Here is a 19885-nt window from a genome sequence, read left to right as displayed (position 1 = left end):
CTGGCATCCAATCAAAGATTATCAGACATGCAGAGACAAGTAAACATGTAGCACCATAATGAAGAGAATATCAATTGAAACCCACCCAGAACAGACACAGATATTAGCAGAGAAGGAAAATGAAAGTTATTATAACTGTGTTCTACATGTTGGAATAAAGATATGATATGGAAAATATAAAAAAGACCAAAATTGAATTTCTAGAAATAGAAATGAAAACTACAGTATCTGAAATGAAAAACCCAGTGGATGGGATTAGACATAGAAGATTTGAGGAAGAAAAAGTCCAAGAATATTTCTTGGGCAAAACTGATTGACTGTATACTTGCTCAAAACCTAGAGTACAATTATCTTTGTTATTATTCAAAGTAATTGAGAGGAAATACAATGATAGTTACCATTAAAACTAGCTTAAAAATATTTTCTTGTCAGTAAAAGTTTTTGTCAAGATATCTTGAGTTTCACTTCTATAGGGGAGGACTGTAAATTAAAAAATGTTGACAACATTAAAGTATTGGTTATGGAACTGTGTGTGGTATTAGAGGTTTTGTTTGTGAAATACATGCATTAAAAATAATTAAATTTCAGAATAATTACTTTCATGTTGTTTCATAAGTATATGATTTATTTTCGTAGCCAGCTGGTAAGCTTTTGAGGGTATTAGCATGTCTTTTTACATCTTTTGACCCACCCTGAAATACATAGTGGTGCTTCCCATAGTGGGTGGTTAGTAGAGTTTATAATGTAAAAGAGAGAACCCACCAACTATGATGCACTGAAGTTTAATCTGGGGCTAATAAGGCAGCACCAGAATTATCCCTCTGAACCAAATGTAAATAAACAAAGCCTGTTACAGGGTTGGGGGCAGAGAGAAGCTCATCTCAGCCAAGAAGCGTTTCAAGGCTATTTTAAAACCAGAGAACTAAATTCTGCAAATTATTCCTAGAGCCCTATCTTTATCCACAGCTAGTGCTGATTAAATCAGGTGCATTTGGAGTTAATGACTAATACTTCTCAACTAGGTATTTGGGGAAATAAATAAATAAAAAGAACTTGGACCTGACCGGGTAGCTCAGTTGGTTGGAGCATCGTCCCAGTACACCAAGGTTGCAGGTTCTATCCCCTGGTCAGGCACATACAAGAATCAATCAGTGAATGCATAAATAAGTGGAACAACAAATTGACATTTTCTCTCTCCCTTCCTTTCTAAAATCAATATATACATCTAAATACGTCTAATATATATATATATATATATATATATATATATATATATATATATATATATATTTTAAAACCTTAGGCTAAAAAATAAAAAAAACTTGGAGATTTATATATTTGGGTAGATTTGGACAGGGTAGATTTAGAGTGTGAATGCTAGAGTTTAAAAATGTCCTGTGAAGAAACTTTTCTTCCCGTTTAATGGATGCAAAACTACCTGGGGATAGGGTGAGCATTTCCCATTTCTTGGTCAAATAAACATTGTCTGATTTTCATTGGCAAAGGGATTTAAATAAGGAACAAGATTCCTGCAACCCCAAGTTCCAATATGTGTTACAAGATTTTTTTAGGAAGGAATTTATAAACTTTACAAATTAGAGTCTCCACAGATTCAGGCCAAAGTATGAAGAGCTTTCAGTAAATTACTTTTTGGCAAGATAGAGAAAGCTATTTCAAGGAACCAAAATGGAATTTTGTAAACTGTCTTATTTTTTTAGTATTGTCTCTAAGCTAAAATTGCTTATGTGTTCATTTTGTTGGTAGCAGCAGCACCATGCATGACCTCTACTGCTGCAGAAAGAAATAGGTAGATTGGCTTCTCTCTCTATAAGCAAGTGAGTGCATGATTGGGAAGGTGACAAATAACATATAAGGGAAAAATCTTAGATATTTGGGGAAACCTTACTATTTTTGATGCTTTACCTATTGATGCTAAATGGTGTAAAAATTATAAAGTTAGAGCAACCAGTGTTCAAGATTTTCAGTTCTTTCCTCTGTGTTTATATGAATCACTAGAAAAAGAATTTCAGTCTTATAGAAAGACTTCTGGGTACAGGGACCTTGAAATTCTGACCTACCAAATCAGCACAGGCATAAAAAGAACAGATTAAAATTGACAAAGCTAAACCCCTAAACGATGAGTAATTAGAAGAAAAAGAGAAGCTTCTAACACAGGAATTTACCAATTGGAATGAGATTTTAACCAGTTTAATGAGAAGTAGGGTCATAATGATATTGAAAATATAGCAAGAGCCCGGCTGGGCATGGCTCAGTGGTTGAGCGTTGACCTAGGATCCAGGCAATCGGGGTTCGATTCCTGGTCAGGGCACATGCCCAGTTGCGGGCTTGATCAATGACTCTCATATTGATCTCTCTCTGCTTCTCCTTTCCTCTCTCTGAAATCAATAGATATATTAAAAAAAAAAAAGGAAAGAAAGAAAATATAGCGAGAGAAGTAGAAGGAAATACTCTAGAGGAAGTCATTGAATACTCAGCTGTGTTCTAGGAAAGATGCAGTGAACTGTAAGACATAAATAAGATTATGGCTCAGATTAAATGGGAGATGCAAGAATTCAGAGAAGAATTTGTATCAAAGAAGCACTTGACACAAAGATTGAATGGTACAAAGCAGCTTTTCATCAGCTGGGAACATATGGTACTAACAAAGGAAAAAAACTAAAGAAAAGGATTGTGGGATTTGTGTGCTTGGACTCAACAAGGGACATCTATATGATGAATTGAGACAGTATATTCACAACTCTCCTCAGTTCAGCTTTGACTGGATTCTTAAGGACAGAATTGCAATGGAGTACCAGAGGTGGTTTAACAACCTATTACCTTGATTGAGAGAAAAAACAGAACTAGAAGAATTGAGATGGGAAATGAACCAGGTGAACTCTATGATTGCCACAGCCTTTTACCTTGAGAGAATTTACAGGCTACAGGGCAGGGAGGGGTAAGAGGCAGAGCCCAACAGACTCTCCAGTGGAGGAGACTGAGCTGAGCATCTGGGGAGACCAGGGCTGCTGGAGTTGACAAGAGAGTTCCACAGAGGATGGAGCTGCCTGCACACGGTGCCCGTGAGCATTTAGCAAAGTACTAATCACCCTATGTGTGAAGAAACTACCTAACACATGCTACAATGTGAATGAACTTCAGAATAATTATGCTGAGTGAAAGAGCCCAGATTTTGAAAAAAGTGTGTATACTATATGATTCCGTTTATTAAAATTTAAGAAAATGAAACTAATCCGTTATGACACAAAGTGGATTAGTGATTGCTGAGGGATGGGGATGGGGGGATCTGGAGGTAACAGAAGCACAGGAGGGAAAGCTTACAAAGGGGCACAAGGAAACTTGTAGGTATGATAGATATATATTTATTCTCTTGGTTGAAGAAATGGTTTCACAGATTTTTTACATATGCCAAAACTTATTACATTGCATACTTAAAAGTTCATTTCATCATTTGTGCTTAAATAAAGCTCTTTTTTAAACTTGCATAAAAAACAAAACAAATAAAAAACAGAGTGGTGTCCCTTTTAGAGGTGTTCTGAGAATATGAAAGGAGAGAACAAGCCCAGGTAACCTCTTGGTAACCCTTTCCCAACTCTATCTTGACTAAGATTTTTTGCTGTTCCAAAGTGTTTTCAGTTTTAGAGATGTATTGTTAGGAATTATGTAGTCAAATATTGCTATTGTCACTCAAGATATAACTTCATCTTCATGCATTTTGTGTTTCAGGGCTCATGAATCAAGGAAGCCAACATGAAAAATGGATTAAGGCTGATGCCCCAAAAGGCACTGTAAGTTTTAGAAGTCAAAGCTGGTTTCAGTCCTTGAAACTGCAGGACTAAGATTGGTTTGAGTTGTATTTATAATTTTAACAATAATTTGCCCAGCCGGGCGTGGCTCAGCGGTTGCGCGTCGACCTAGGATCCAGGCGATCGGGGTTCGATTCCCAGTCAGGGCACATGCCCGGGTTGTGGGTTGCAGCCGATCAATGACTCTCTCATCATTGATGTTTCTATCTCTCCCTCTCCCTCTCCCTTCCTCTCTCTGAAATCAATAAAGATATATTTAAAAAAAAAAAATAAATTAGTAATCCATGACTACAAAAATGCAAATACCACTGTTTGTATAAATATTGATAATAACAAATTGGATGAGCACTAGTAAATTGTCTTGTGAGAGTGGGGAGAGGTTCAAAGTTTTTACTTAGCTATTGTTATTAGTTTTCTTATTGCTGTATAACAAGTTACCACAAACTTTGTGACTTAAAATAGCACCCACTTGTCAGCTCAGAGTTCAGCAGGTCAGGAGAATGGCTAGATTCTCTGTTCAGGGTATTCACAAGGGTGAACTCAAGGTGTTGGCTGGGCTGAGTTCTCATCGGGCTGCTCCTGTTAAAAAAAAAAATCTTCCAAGCTCATTCATATTGTTGGCAAAATTTACTTCCTTATGACTGTTTAAGGTCTCTGTTTTCTTGCTGTCAGTAGGCATTCGCTCTAAGCTTCTAGAGGCCAACTGTATCCCTTCTCATGTGGCCCTCTTCATCTTCTAGCCAGCAATGATGCATTCAATCCTTCTAATACTTTGACTGTCTGACCTCTTCTGCAGCCAGCTGGAGAAAACTCTGCTATTTAAAGGGCTCATTTGATTAGGTCAGGCCTACCCAGGGTAATCTTTGTTTTGCCATAGAATATAACAATTATGGGAGTGATTGTCTCATCATATTCACAGTTTCCACTCACACTCAGGAGAAGGAAATTATACAGAGACATAGGTAATAGGGGGAGGGGAGCAGGGAGTTATCTTAGAATTTCTTTTTTGTACCATGGCTCTCATGTAACCTGTTTTCTTAGTATTTATTATGACATCAATGTAAGTTTAAGCTGTGAATAAAACACATAATAAGTATGATGTAATTGCTACTGATTCTTCATTTTATTTGTATAATTTAAGACATAACTTGTTAGTGGGGGAGAAACATTCAGCTATTTTGCAGCCTGATGTATGAAGGTATATTTTCACTTTTATAATGGTGTATTGTGTAAAGTTATTTTATGAATTCTTTCAAACCTTACTTGTCTACTCCTACAACATTTAAATTATACAACACTGAAAGACTATCTATTGGTTTAGATTTTTTATCATTAGGATACATCAGTTCTTAAACATTGATTTCTAATATACCTTTACAAATAGTGTGATTTATAATAGTCTCTTTTTGTTAATATTTCAGTTATTTATAGTTGTCTGTTTTTAACTTACTTGTAAAAGAAAAAATCAGCTTTGTGGGATTTCTCAAAGTCTCCTTTTAGTTTACCCTTAATGAAATCAAAATTAGTATAAGTTTGGATGATACACATTAGGATGGTTGATGTGGTTGTGATGTGCATGCATGTGTGTTTGTGAAATATTAAGTAGAGGAAACTGAGGCATTGAGGCAACTTTTATAATCTTTTTTCACTCTTATGCAATTACATAAATATTTTCATGACTAAAAATAAAGTTTATGAAACTAGTCAACAATAGCCAGAAGGGTCATAAACATAACATCAGTCAGCTGTATTTAAAATTATTAAAGGAATTGTACATATTTGGGATCACATAATCAGGTCTAAACAGAAAGGAAAAGCTTCCATATTTTGCTCTCTTGAACACAGACTGATATATGTCAAATGCTTAAGAGCTGAGACCTAAGAAATATGTTGGATACCCTAAGATTTTGCTGCCTGTTCACTCTACTTTTTCTTTTTTCTTTTTTAGTAATATGTTTTTATTGATTTCAGAGAGAGGAAGGAAGAGGGAGAGAGAGGTAGAAGCATCAATGATGAGAGAGTCGTGACTGATTGTCTGCCTCCTACATGCGCCATACTGGGGATCGAGCTGCAGTCCAGGCATGTGCCCTGATCAGGGATCAAAATGTGACCTCCTGGTTCATAGGGTGGCGCTCAACCACTGAGCTGTGCTGCAGGGCTCACTCTACTTCTTGATCCTCTCTTCATAATCTACTTTTTCTAACACCTTTTCTTTCATTTCAACAGCTATAAAATTTATCTCCCCTTGAAAAACAAATATGTCTCCTGTGGAGAGGGAGGGAGAAGGAGAAACAGATGTGAAAGCTGAACATCAATTGGCTGCCTCCCGTACTCCCCCTACTAGGATGGAGCCCACAACCGAGCTTATGTCCTGACCTGCAATTGAACCAGCAACCTTTTGGTGCATGGAAGATGCCCAACCAACTGAGCCACATCGGCCAGGGCTCTCCTGTTCTTATTTAAAAGAGGATCTTAAAGAGTTTTGAAGCAATATTTGACTGTTAAACACCCTGCTTGATTACTAGAGAACATAACAGGGAGTGTCAATCCTTACCCTGGTCCCTGGTCTTCCCCATGCAGTTGTTATTGTTGTAGAAAACAGTTGCCCCTTGTATAGGTCTCTCCAGTTGTGTGCTTGAGACACTTAGGGGTCGGACACTTAGTCGTCAGTAACCAACTTAAATTTTTTTTAATTGACAGAGAGAGAGAGAGAGAGATGGGGGGGAGGGGGCACGACACACTGATTTGTTGTTCCATTTATTTATGCATTCATTGGTTGATTCTTGTATGTGCCCTTACCAGGGATCAAACCCACAATCTTGCTGTATCGGGATGATGCTCTAACCAGCTGAGCTACTCGGCCAGGGAAGACTACTTTTATGTAGCTGCCAGAAATCTCCAAATTTAGTTTAAAAATCACCCTCTTAGAACAATCATCTTAAATCTTTTGACTCAGGTCTTAAAACTTCCTACTTAGCTGATTCCCTTGCTTTCCACTTTCGGGAACAATTTCTATAGCTAAGTGATACTACCTTATTTCAAAAACTCTTTCAAAATCAAACAAAGATAGGGTAAAATTATTTAAAGTATTTAGCTAATACAGAGTACCCTATAATAATACCTGTAGAGCCCTTTAAAAACTTTTCAAAATAACTTTCACATTCTTTATCAAAAATCTTTCAAATTTGTGGGATACAAAAAGATAGTGATTAACTCCATTTAAGAAATGAGTAACAGAAAATAGAAGGATTAAAAAACGGATCTAATATTACTGACACAGCTTCTTTGTGGCAATCACAACAGTTGTGCTATCCCCTGGACTCTATGAACATCAGTCTACATGATACTAAATAATGTTACAAATAACCCATATCTCTTAGCATAAAATTGAGAAAGCATCTTTTTTGGGATAGCATAGTTTAAAAATCCCCCTATTGCCCAGCCAGTCACGGCTCAGCAGTTGAGCATCGACCTAGGATCCAGGAGATCAGGGTTCTATTCCCAGTCAGCGCTCATGTCCAGATGTGGGCTCAATCCCCAGTCGGGGGTGTGCAGGAGGCAGCTGATCAATGACTCATCATTGATGTTTCTATTTCTCTCTCTCTTCCCCTTCCTCTCTCTGAAATCAATAAAGATATATTTTAGAAAATAAAAATCCCCCTATCATGCAAATCTGATTAAAAAGAGATTTATCTAAGACATTGCAGGGACATTATTCACAGATCGTTCCTGTTTCTATTTAATTTGCCCCTAATAGTTAAGTCAGATGTTGAGATGAGTCCAGGGTTAATTGGCATTTAGTTCTGTCGTCTTGTTAACTATCTGGAAATCACAAGAAAGCCATGTTTCCTTTTAAAATGTATGATTATGTCCTTTATAGTAAAGCTCCACAGATCCTAAATTTTCCCTGGCTCAAACTCTTACTCTGACTTACAAGGCCATTTCTGCTTTCTTTTCTAAAGAGAAGCTTCTAAATTCCTTGACAAAAAACATCACATCTCTCAGATTTGTTTCATATAACTGTAACCTCAGATTTGATAATCTCATACTATTGGCTTGATAAATTTACATGGAAAATTTATATAGTAGTACTTGATTTGGCTTTTTAAAAATCATGATTATAGACAGGAGAATTAATGATGTATTTAGAAACATTTGTAGTTGGAATAAGAATCAGGAGATAATTTGCTGCTGTTTACACTGTTGAGATCCAGCTAATAAAAATACTTGCATCAAATGAAGTTGCCAAATTCTAGATGTTTTTGTTCTTCCTGCTTGAGTTGAAGGCCATACTACTTCCTCTTCACTATTGTATGTTGACTCTTTCACTGTCAATTCTGTGTCTTTAAGTGGTGGTATGTCCTGTTGCTCTCTGTTAGAGACTTGCCTTCTCCATCATAGGTGGAGGTTCATTAGGGCTGTATTCCTGCTGCTGAACTATAGATGACATTTTCTTAGCTGCCTCCCTGTAATAACAGTGATTAGCATTAGCTAGTTGCAGAAATAATCACTAGTGCAAAATTTTCAAACTAGATCAAATTTGGAGTTGAAGAACTCACCATTAGGAGTTGAGTTCACTTTTCATAGTTTTCTTGCCTTCCTGAGGGGGAGGGTTTGGGTAATAGGGCTAATAATCAGGGTCCCACAGCTTAAGTAGCTCAGTAGCTCTCCAATTCAGAGATTAACAGGCACAATGAATGGTAAGGAAATAGCATGGCCATGGAGTGGGAATATTGAGGCAACTCTATAGTGCTTTTGAGTAAGCCCTCTGCCTGCTATTTCTAGAGTTTTAAATGAGGGAGTACCTTTCCCAGCCAACCTGTGAAGGATAACTGTGCACCTGAGCAGGAGCTCTTAACACAAGGTCTGTAGATCCCTGTTGGATACATGGATGAATTTCTGGGGGGTCCATGAACTCCTCGAAAAGTCATGCAGTTTTGTATCTTAATATACTTTTTTTCTGAGGAGAGGGTTTGTGACTTTCCTCAAATTCTCAAAGACGTCTATGACCAAAATGATTAAAAATACTACTACTGTCTTTCTTAGGAGGAAGAAAGGAAAGAGGGCATGTAAAATTGTTCTGGACCCCAATTCCAACATGGGGCGATGTGTGTTGTTGGGGGATTCCTCCATACCACCAAGCAATTCTCGGATACCAAGCTGGGTGTCCTACAATTGAATTCATTTCTAACACTGTCTAACCCAGCGATAGCATCAGATTCCACAGGTTAAGGGCTCACTTCAACAAGACCGCCCTTCACTTCAGACACCAATATCAAATCCAGGTTGTCATCTGGGTTTCTGACTCACCTGCTGTATCGATCAGAGGTTCCAACAACCCCGTCCTTGAGTTCGATTAATTTGCCAGAGCTGCTCACAGAACTCAGAGAGAAACTTACTTACAAGATCACCAGCTTATTATAAAGGATATAACTCAGGAACAGCCAGATGTAAGAGATGCATAGGGCAAGGTAAGGGGAAAAGGCGCAGAGCCTCCATGCCCTCTTCACTCAAAGCCCTCTCCCCAAATCTCCACGCATTCACCAACCCAGAAGCTGTCTGAACCCTGTCCTTTTGGGTTTTTCATGGAGATTTCATGACGTAGCCATGATTGATTAAATCAATGATCAAAGGTGATTGATTCAGCCTCCAGGCCCTCTCACCTCCCTGGAAATCAGTCCCATACCCTCTCTTTATGGTTGGTTCCCCAGGCAACCAGCCCCAATACTAGGTACTTTCCAAAAGTCACCTTATTAACATAAACCCAGTTGTGGTGGAAACAGGCTTGTTTTGAATAACAAGACACCCATTTCACCTTTATGGCTCTGAAATAATTTCAGGAACTGAGAACCAGAGACCAAATATGATAAGAGATGTTCCCTTTGCTCTTATCACTCAGGAAATTCCAAGTGTTTTGGGAGCTGTGAGCTAGGAACCTTGGAGGAAGACTAAATATATATGAGAATTATAGTTTGGCCATCTGACTAATATAGCATCAGAAAAAAAGTGTGTATCTAACTTGAAAACAGTGCCTATTTGAGGATAGAAGTATTTTCCTAGGAAGGTGGTTTGAATCTTGAGAATAGTACTAAAAAGGAAATGAGTACTTAACAACTTTTGTAGGATTAGAAATGAGTAATGTGCCTGGCCAGTGCTGCACAGTGGTTGAACGTCAACCTATGAACCAAGAGGTCACGATTCAATTTGCAGACTGGGTACATGCCTGGGTTGCAGGCTCGATCCCCAGTAGGGGACTTACAGGAGGCCACCAGTCTATGATTATCTCTCATCATTGATGTTTCTCTCTCTCTCCTTCTTGCTTCCTCTCTCTGAAATCAGTAAAAACATTTTTTTTTTTTTTTAAAGAAGGAAGATTATAGTTTTAAAACCCAGACCTTAATGAAAAATGGATTAATAAAAATTTTTAAAAAAAGAAATGAGTAATGTTTGCCTATGAAGGAGCTACTTTGCCCACTATTGCCATATATTACATTGAGTTATTAATTGCAGAAGTCTGGAAACTGAGTCATTGATATGGAAGCTGTATTACCATATACTTGTAGTTAAATTTGTGCTCAATGGCTATGTGAATTCAAGTAGGGCAGTGAAATTGGAAAAGGCTAAGATACATCAGTTGTTTAAAATGCTATTTCACCCTAGCCGGTTTTGCTCAGTGGTTAGAGCATCAGCCTGTGGACTGAGGGGTCCCAGGTTCGATTCCAGCCAAGGGCACATACCTCTGTTGCAGGCTTGATCCGGGTACGAGAGAGGCAACCAATTGATGTGTCTCTCACATTGATGTCTTTTTCTTTCTCTCCCCTTTCCACTCTCTCTGAAAGCAATGGAAAAAATATCCTCAGGTGAGGATTAAAAAAAAAAAAGCTATTTCACTTGAATCAAATCTTAGAAGTATTAAAATAATTGTAACCAGATTCAACAGGGAGAAAACCAAAGCATTGCTAATTCTGTCTCCTACCACATTGCTTTTTGGCTTATATATTTTCACTCACACAAAACTTACACAAGTTTAAAGAACAATTTGAGTGAAAGAAATTGTTATACTAATTTAAGTATAGTTCTATATTTTAAACTTCTTATATAATCTTTATATGTCCTCTAAATAGGATTTTTTTCCCCCAAGATCTAATTGGCTTTATTAACTGATTCATGAATGGGGGCAGTATCCCTTCTAGCAACTAGAAGGTTGCTCTCAGTAGGATATTTTTATTTAAAAATAATAGTGTTATATCTTTAACTTTCCCATTTTCTTCTCCTGAACATATTTCTCCCTTTTCAGTTCTAAGGAGTTGAGATTGCCATGTTTTTAAAGGTGTTTTTTATGAGATTGTTTTTCACATAATACCAAATGTTGAGGGAATCTGAAGTATAAAACTTTGGTACCTTCAGTTTCAAACAGGTAAAACTGTCCTGGGGCAACAGAGCTCCATTGTTATTTACCCTTCATCTCATCTCTAACTATCTAAACTTTATCCATCTTTCAAAACTCCAAACCAGTCCAGCCTCTTGTAAAGACCCAAACCCTATCCCTTCCTCTTCTGAACCTCTATAGGAAGTTGATCAAGAGTTAATTTCTTTCCAGTACATAACTTCATGACATTAATTATTTATAATTTTAAATGGTTATTTTCCTTTTGTTTAAGAAGGAAGTAAGTTATTTAAGGGTATATTATATTTCTTTGTATCACCTTGAAACCTAGCAGGAACAGCCAAAACAAGAGACTTCAGCAGTTTATACCAAGGGAAGTCCTTTAGCTCTCCTGTCTTCTTTTGGTTTGTTGGCTTTGAAGGGGTATTCCTAGATTCCTACTTCCAACACCCTCCTGACCCCTTCCTCCCAAAGAGCAGAGCTCTGGACACAACTGTATTTCGCCATTGTTGGTAATGATTCAGTGCCACTGATGATAACACTACTGCAGTTAAAGGCGACAACAGTCTTGACCTATAGGAAAAGGACATGTTTGTTTAGGGAATAAAAGATTTGTAAGTAGTTGACCAAATTATATAACTTTTGGCCTCATAAGAGCAGTAGTTTTTGAGAATTCTAGGTAAATGGTAAGAGGTTAAGTACTCAATGTTAAGTGTGAGTGCATATAAATATTGAGTCATACAGTTTCTCAGTCAACTATAAGCCAGGGTAAATTAGGTGGTAATTGTCAGGTAAAAACAATTTGCAAATAATTGGAGTTTGAGAAAATAACAAGAAAAGAAAATTGGGGATTTCGACTCCTCAGTATAGACAAAAAAATAGGGAATGAATGGGAAGACTACTTTTTAAACGCAATATGATGGGAGAGAATCAAAATGAACTACATATTGAAGTCCCCAGTGGGATACACATGTCTTAAATGTGTTTATTTCTTAGCTCCGGGCCTCCTTTACCTAAGCACTGCTCTCCATTCTACCCACAGTCAGCTTCAGTGAAATTAAACATCAGAGGGCCGACCGCCTTACCATTGAAGGTCATTCTTACAGACTGGAGAGGAGCAAAGGATCATGTCGTAGACCCCTCTTCCCTCAGTCTCAAATACCAGGAGGTTAAGGCTTCCTCCAGTGTAGAGTGTCTCTAGGGCCTGTCTGTACACAACATCTTCAAATATAGATAGCTAGATTTTCTTGTCATGTTTATGATCACAGTTGTTACTTCTTCCTCCTTAAATTAAAGGAGACTTTATTGTGCCTCCACATGGGACTTCTGAAATCACTTCCTGGGATCCCTTCAGGCTTTGGGGTTGGCAGAATGACAGCCTATCTCATGCTGGAAGCTCCTTTTCAAAGAGCTACAGCCAGTTTGCTCAGTGACCAAAACTTTGCTACTCCCCTGGTCAGAAAGGGTGGACTGAACAGACCTCTTTGATTTGCAAAGCTGGTACAATATTTTCAGATTCCATTGAGTATGGTGGAATTTGTATGTAGATCACTTTATTCTGACTGCTGTAATTGGGTTTTAAGGGCTGAATCATGGATGTTTTCAGCCCGGCCTGGCATGGCTCAGTGGTTGAACATCGAACTAGGATCCAGGCGATCAGAGTTCGATTCCTGGTCAGGTCACATGCCCAGGTTGTGGGCTCGATCAGTGACCCTCTCATCATTGATGTTTCTGTCTCTCTCCCTCTCCTTTCCTCTCTCTAAAATCAATAAAGATATAAAAAAAAAATTATAAAATAAATAAATCATCGATGTTTTCAGATTCAAATGGGATCAAACGTGTGGGTCCACTGCTTTGTGATTCAATGTCGTTGAACCTCTTTCCAAGCAAGAAAAATGTCTATCTCAATTAAATCTTGTTTCACCCAGGCAAACAAAGGCCCTGCAGTTGAGGAACCCACATTGACTCTCGTAAGAGCAAACAACTATGCTCTTTTAGAATGAAAATAGGTATGAGCTTGGGTCTTGAAGGGTCCACATACTTTGTGCAGCTTTTCCAATTCCACCAAGGGTCAGTGGAGAAGGAAGCTGCTGTACAGACCCTGGAGCTGACCCCCCCAAGCAGCTGCATGTGGCCAGGCCTTACCAATAGTCAAAGTTATGAGGCCTGGGTATCTTGGGAGCTCCTTAACTGACAAACAGCACCCTCTCCTAGATGTTGGAAGTCAAGACATGCCCCTGGAGCATTACTAATCCAAACACTGGGACTCCCCAAGGCACTCTGCTGTGGGGACTACCCTTCTCCGTTGCTAAACAAAGATAGAATTTAAAGATTCTAGGCCTCTTAGTCCTGCTAGAGTTTAACAGGGGTGCAACTATAAGAAACACTAAGGTGTTTTGGCTCCTTTAGACAATGAGATGGGCAGATAAGCCAGCTCCCCTCTAGGCTTTAGGGCTAAATCTCTGCTTCTTGCTGAAAAGGACAACTGGGATTGGTAGTAGAAAGCAAAAGTGGCCTTTTGGCTGTCCTGGCTTAGGGAAAGGAATTTTCCATAGATCCAGCTAGAGTTAACTAGAGTTTTGCATTGGGTTTTGGGAGCCAAGTCCAGCCAGTAGTAAAATTTTATTTTGCCTTTTTGTTTCCTTTGCATATTTTTTAATTTATTGGGGTGACAGTGGTTAATATATAGGCTTCAGGTGTGGGTTTCTATGTTACAAGATCTGTCTATTGCACTGTGTGCCCACTACCCAAAGTCATATCTTCTCCCATCACCATATATTAGGACCCCCTAGTATATTTTTTATCTAATGACCTTGCAAGAGGAATGAGTAATCGAAGGTAGGATTTGGATATTAATAAATATCTTGGGTCTTCTTGACTAAACACACTTTACTTAACACACTTTAACATCCCATACTAGATTAGATTCAGTGATGCCCTTGCCAGAAATTCTCCATTCATTCTAGTTAGAATCCCAATTATTAGTTCAAAATATTACTTCCCAAAGAATGATTGGCAAAATACAATCAAAAGATAAGAAGCTTAACTCCTTTGAATATGTTATCCATTCACTACCATCTGCCCAAATTTGGTTGTTTAATGGTATGCAAGGTCAGCAGATTCCTAGACCTCTGCATACCTATCTGGAAGAGCTGAGTCACCACTTCTCTTCAGAATTTTTCAAGGACCTGCCCCCTTTTATCTGACCCAGCTTCAGTGGGCTGTCTGACCCCCTCCCTTCCTCCCTACAGTCCTGGGCTCAGAGGGAGTGCCTATTTTACAAGTTTTTGCTTTGTTTTAATTTCATTTAAGTACACACAGCCTTGGATCAGAAACTGTTTTCTTCCTCAGGCCTCAAGTGACCAGTTTTCATGGTTTAGCTCATGCCAGGTTTGCTTAATTAAAAAGTTCTCTGAGCCCTGGCCGGTGTGGTGTGGCTCAGTTAGTTAGAGTGTTGTCCCGTGCACTGAAGGGTCGCAGGTTTGATTCTGGTCAGGGCACATACCTGAGTTTCGGGTTCAATCCCTTGGTTGCATGAGGGAGGTAACTGGTAGATGTTCCTCTCTCACATCACTGTTTCTCTCTCTCCCCCTTTCTCTAGAATCAGTGAAAAACATATACTCAGGTGAGGATTAAAAAAAAAAGTTCTCTGCGAAATCTACATGCTTAGAACACATTATGCACTTTATACTTTGATAATATTACTCATTTTTCCAGCCTGCAGAAAAGAATCTTTGGGAGATTGGTCAAGACATCTCATTTTGTACACTACACAGGTAACTTCATCAGGTCAGTTAAAATACTTGCATGTTTACTCTCAGTCAATAGGAAAAAACTGAACAATGGAGCAGATAACTGCTTTCTATTTAAAAACTCACAAGGTAGACACCCTAGACCTTCTACCTTTAAAAATTGCTTAGGGAGAGGAAACAAGATGGCGGCGTAGGTAACAGCTGCACCTGCCGCCTCCCACAACCACATCAAAATTACAACTAAAATACAGAACAGTCATCACTCAGAGCCTCCTGAAATCTAGCTGAACAGAAGCCCTACAACCAGGGAACCGAAGAAGCATTGAGACCTGTAGGAGGGGCGGAGATGTGGGCAGATCGGGGCTGGATCACAGGCCCACTCCCGGTGCTGCAGTTTAAACCTGGGAGGGAATCTCGGCAGTGGAGGTTTCCCGGAGGAATGAGGGGTCCCAGCCCCACATCGGGACCCAGCCCAGGGCTCCAGGGCCGGGAAGAGAAGTCCTCACAACTTTGCGCTGTGAAAACCAGCGGGGACTGTGGCTGAGGGATGCATGGAGGGTGCAGGAGTCCCAGGCTTTCCTCTTAAAGGGCCTGTGCATGGACTCACTCAGATGCGCTCCCTCTGAGCCCCAGCGCTGGGCAGAAGCTTGAAAGAAACCTGGGACACTTGGGGAGGAACTAACCTGCCTGAAAGTGGGGCAAAGCTGGAGGGGCAGCTTTCTCCCAGGCAGAAGAGCTGGCAGAGGCCATTGCTCCTTTGGCGAGTCCTCCTGGCACACAGCCGACAGGCAGGCGCCATATTTGAATCACCAGCACCTGACTCACACCTTTGGCCCCGCCCCGTGATTCCCAGGGATCCTGCCCCTCCCTACCTGCAGGCTCATCCAAGCTATTTCCAGCTGCTTTTCTGTGCAAGTGGCCTCTCGATCCTCATGCTTAGGACTTTCCTAAAATCTCTCAAACAAGCAGCAGTGTGCCCCATACAGCCTGATAAGTGGCCCCAGGCCTGGCACTGGCGGCAGCTTGCATTGGTTCATAACTTAGCCTCTCCTGGACACCTCCAAGCCCAGCACAAGTAGCAGCCAACTATGGTTTGCTGTGTAGCTCATGCTGGGTGGCCCTGGGCAAGGCACTGGCACAGGCTGACTTTGCGCCTCCCAGGAGGCCCCAGAGACAGTGCACCTGGTGGTGAGAATGGACCACGCTGGATTACAACCCTACCACATCCACCAGTGACACACTCAAGGGGAGAACTTGATGAACACCAAAGCTCCACTGAAGTAAATCCTGCTCCACAGGAGTGTCTCCAGCACAGCAGCTCTTTGGCTGTAGTTGCAGTTGGTCCTCACAGCTGATTGGCATGGGGGTCAATTCCTCCCAGTGATGCCAACAGCAACCAAGGCTCAACTACAACAGGACAGTGCACACAGCCCACACAGGGGAGCACCTAGAAGGCCCAGCTCAGGTGACTGGGGAGGCTGAGCCACTGGACCCTACAGGACACCTACTACACAAAGCCATTCTACAAATTCCAGGACACATAGCAGCTCTACTTGATACATAGAAACAAACACCTGGAAGCAGCCAAAATGTGGAGACAAAGAAACATGTCACAAGGAAAGAACAGGAGAAATCTCTAGAAGAGGAACTAAATGAAATAGATCCAAGCAAGCTAACAGAGTTCAGAATTTTGTTTATAAGGATACTCAAGCATATGATTAGGAAAACAACTGAGAAAATCAATAACATAATAAAGTACCAATTTGAAATGAAGCCTACATGAACTGAAATGCAGAATAATTTACAGGGAGTCAACAGTAGAGGACGCTGAGAATGAAATCAACAATTTGGAACACGAGGAAACAAAAAACACCCAACCAGAAGAGCAAAAAGAAAAAAGAATCCAGAAATATGAAGATAGTATAAGGAGCCTCTGGGACAACTTCAAGAGGCCCAACATTCGTATTATTGGGGTGCCAGAAGAGGCAGAAAGAGAGTAAGAAATTGAAAACCTATTTGGAAAAATAATGACAGAAAACTTCCCCTACCTGGGGAAAGAAATAGACTTATTAAAAGTCCAGGAAGCACAGAGTGTCCCAAACAAGAGGAACCCAAAGAGGCCCACACCAAGACACATCATCATTAAAATGACAAAGGTTAAAGACAAAGAGAGAATCTTAAAAGCAGCAAGAGAAAAGCAGTTAGTTACCTACAAGGGAGCACCCATACAACTGTCAGCTGATTTCTCAACAGAAACTTTGCAGGCCAGAAGGGAGTGTCAAGAAATATTCAAAGTGATGAAAAACATGGAACTACAATCAAGATTGCTCTACCCAGCAAAGCTATCATTTAGAACTGAAGTCAGATAAAGAGCTTCACAGATAAGAAAAAGCTAAAGGAGTTCATCACTACCAAACCAGCACTACAGGAAATGTTGAAGGGTCTTCTTTAAGAAGAAGCTAATGAACAAAAGAATCTGATGAACTAAATAAACAGATATATTAAAAACCTTTAAAAATTTTCTTATTTACCCAACTGTTATTTCATTGGAAACATTTTGCAAATTGAAGAAACAGGCATTTAGACCATAACAGTCAAGTCAGAATACTTTCCTCTGCACACTACATCTTATAGGATATCCCCAGTTAAATGAATAGCAACTATCAAGCAAATAGCTTTGGGAGTTATGAGGCTTAGGATAACAGTAATTTGTATTTATTTGGGAACTGGTTTAATCCAATTATTTTCTTAACCCCAGGGGAAATTAACTGAATGGAAATTTTTTGAGAGAGGAGAGGAAGAGTTAGTGATCATTTGGACGTCTGCAAGGTCAAGGAAGGAGAAGTGCTTAAAAGTAGAAGGTCTCCTGGGACAGGGATATAAAACCACAAAGACCATTTTAGAAGACAGCTTCCTTTGGTTCAGCTCAAAATGTTGGCTTCAATTAGGCAAAATATAAAATGAAACTTCCTAAGTCTGAAAGGCACGGAGTGTTACAAATGCCATAGTCATGTATACTGTTTCCTCAGAAAGTAGTTCTCAAAGCTTCTCATATTCAGGTGAACACTTACTTGGAAATAAGTCTGCAGTTTTGCATCTTAAGGATCCGGAGTTGTTTGCAGCCTCTCTGAAGATCTTCAAATATTTGGTCGGTAAGCAGGACACAACCAGAAATATCCAAAATGTGTAGGTAATGGCATTTTGCCGATAACATCTCCATTGCTGAGTCAGTAATCTGAACACACAGCCAAAGTAGGTTCTGATTATTTTGATGAACTTCATCCCAGGAAAGAATAATGTACTAGTCAGTTTGGGCTGCTATAATAAAATACCATAAACTGGGCAATTTTAACAATAGACATTTATTTCACAGTTCTGGAGGCTGAGAAGTCTAAGATCAAGGTGCCCACAGATTCAGTATCTGGTAAGGGCCTTCTTCTTGGTTTGCAGATAGCTACCTTCTTGCTGTATTCTCTCTGCCTTCTTGGCAGAGAGAGCTCCACTTTCTTCCCATTCTTTTAAGGACACTAATTCCATCATGGGCGCTTCACCCTTTTTAATTACTTCCAGAGCCTAACTTCCTTACACCATCACATTGGGTGAGTATGAGGATGGCAAAATGTGAATTTTGAGAGAGCACAAACATTTGGGGGGGATGGCACAAACATTTAGTCCCTAGCAGAATCAGGACACTTTCAGGTTCTCTTTAATCAGCTTGTCACACAATAGATCTATAACTCAAGTTAGTGATTTAACTGTTTTCAGACCAATACAATGTATGTTTCAAGTGGCACCAACAGAATTTGTGATCTTGCTATTCTTTTTAGAGATCTCTTGTTTAAATTAGAAACTTTATCAAAATTTCCTTAGTAGTACCTGTTACATCAGTATCAGTAACTTATTAAATGCTACAGTAATGAGATTTATAACATCACATGTTACAGAGCTCTAAAATACATATATCCCTTGAAGTTAACCTGTAGACAGGGTCAGATTGCTGTCAGAAGGGATCTGGACATTGCTGATGGTTTGCATGTGAAGTAATATGGTTCTGGGAAAGGACAAGTAAGTGAGACAAATGTTTGCAGACAGGAGGAGAAAGAAAAGCAGAAGCCACAGAGACTACATGAATCTCACTCTGAGAAATTCTGCTGAGGGTTCCAAAGTCTTGAAAGTTTGTCCAGATGTTTTGCAGAAGTAGATTATTTCACCTATTCAGGATCTAGCTTTTGTATTTATAGTTGAACTGAGACTCAGAATCAACTAGATTACTCTCTCTAAAGGAGTTTTTTGTCCAACTGGATTTAATTTCTTACTTTAAATGTTTGAATACTCTAAAACATGCCATGAGACTTGACTTTTGTTTTTAACATAACATTGAGAGAGTTATGCAGAAAAACCATTCAATTGAAATGTATACACTTTTTAAGTTTGGAAAAATAGATGTCATTGTTTAAGCATGCCCTTTCCCCAGAACATGCTCAGGATCAAGATTTAACATTGTAACTGATTCTCACAAAAAATGCTTTCATACATTCCTGCCATACTATGTGGGTCTCTGAGGATCTGATGTCGTTGGGGGGAATAAAAGCCCTCAGAATTATAGAGGAAAGGAAAGAAAATGAGGTTATAGAAAAGTCTAGGACAGGTGCAGTTCAGAGTGCTAGGTTTTATTGATTCTGAGGGAACTGAAAAGGAGCCCATCACTTCCTGTAGATCAGAAGCTCAAGATATTCAGTAACTGAGGTGGTGATGTCCGAACTTTTGGAGGCTGGGAACTAGAGGTAGAGATAACTGGCTACATTCTTAACTCCCAGATACAAGTCCTACTCTGAGTCCTGTTCAGCAGAGGTTATTCCCATTTTAATGCTGGGTAAGACAAAGTCACAGGACTGCTTACTAACCAGAGAGGTAAGCTAGTT

The 19885-nt window shown here is 39.5% G+C and overlaps 2 protein-coding genes across 5 annotated transcripts in view; one reads left to right on the top strand and one right to left on the bottom strand.

Moving 5' to 3' along the window:
* The window catches only part of FAM185A (family with sequence similarity 185 member A), an 88447-nt gene that overhangs the window by 46999 nt on the left and 21563 nt on the right, over positions 1–19885 (top strand). Inside the window, exons 8-9 of one of the 4 annotated variants that reach the window (XM_016219576.2) lie at positions 3745–3806; positions 6051–6535. In XM_016219576.2, coding sequence (XP_016075062.2) covers positions 3745–3806; positions 6051–6056 — 68 coding nt within the window. In that variant the 3' untranslated portion in view covers positions 6057–6535. Of the gene's footprint in view, positions 1–3744; positions 5133–6050; positions 6536–19885 lie in introns of those variants that run through there. The other 3 variants (XM_016219574.2, XM_087821111.1, XM_016219573.2) reach the window with 3 other exon arrangements.
* Positions 7984–19885, bottom strand: part of FBXL13 (F-box and leucine rich repeat protein 13) — a 253394-nt gene continuing 241492 nt past the window's right edge. Inside the window, 4 exon segments of the mRNA XM_087821113.1 lie at positions 7984–8195; positions 8198–8226; positions 8229–8290; positions 18035–18198. Coding sequence (XP_087677239.1) covers positions 7998–8195; positions 8198–8226; positions 8229–8290; positions 18035–18198 — 453 coding nt within the window. The 3' untranslated portion in view covers positions 7984–7997.

Source organism: Miniopterus natalensis, chromosome 10 (genome assembly GCF_054644295.1).
Source record: "Miniopterus natalensis isolate mMinNat1 chromosome 10, mMinNat1.hap1, whole genome shotgun sequence".
Classification (NCBI taxonomy): domain Eukaryota; kingdom Metazoa; phylum Chordata; class Mammalia; order Chiroptera; family Miniopteridae; genus Miniopterus; species Miniopterus natalensis.
The sequence above is the reverse complement of the archived record's forward strand: the minus strand, read 5'-3'. Positions and strand labels throughout refer to the sequence as shown.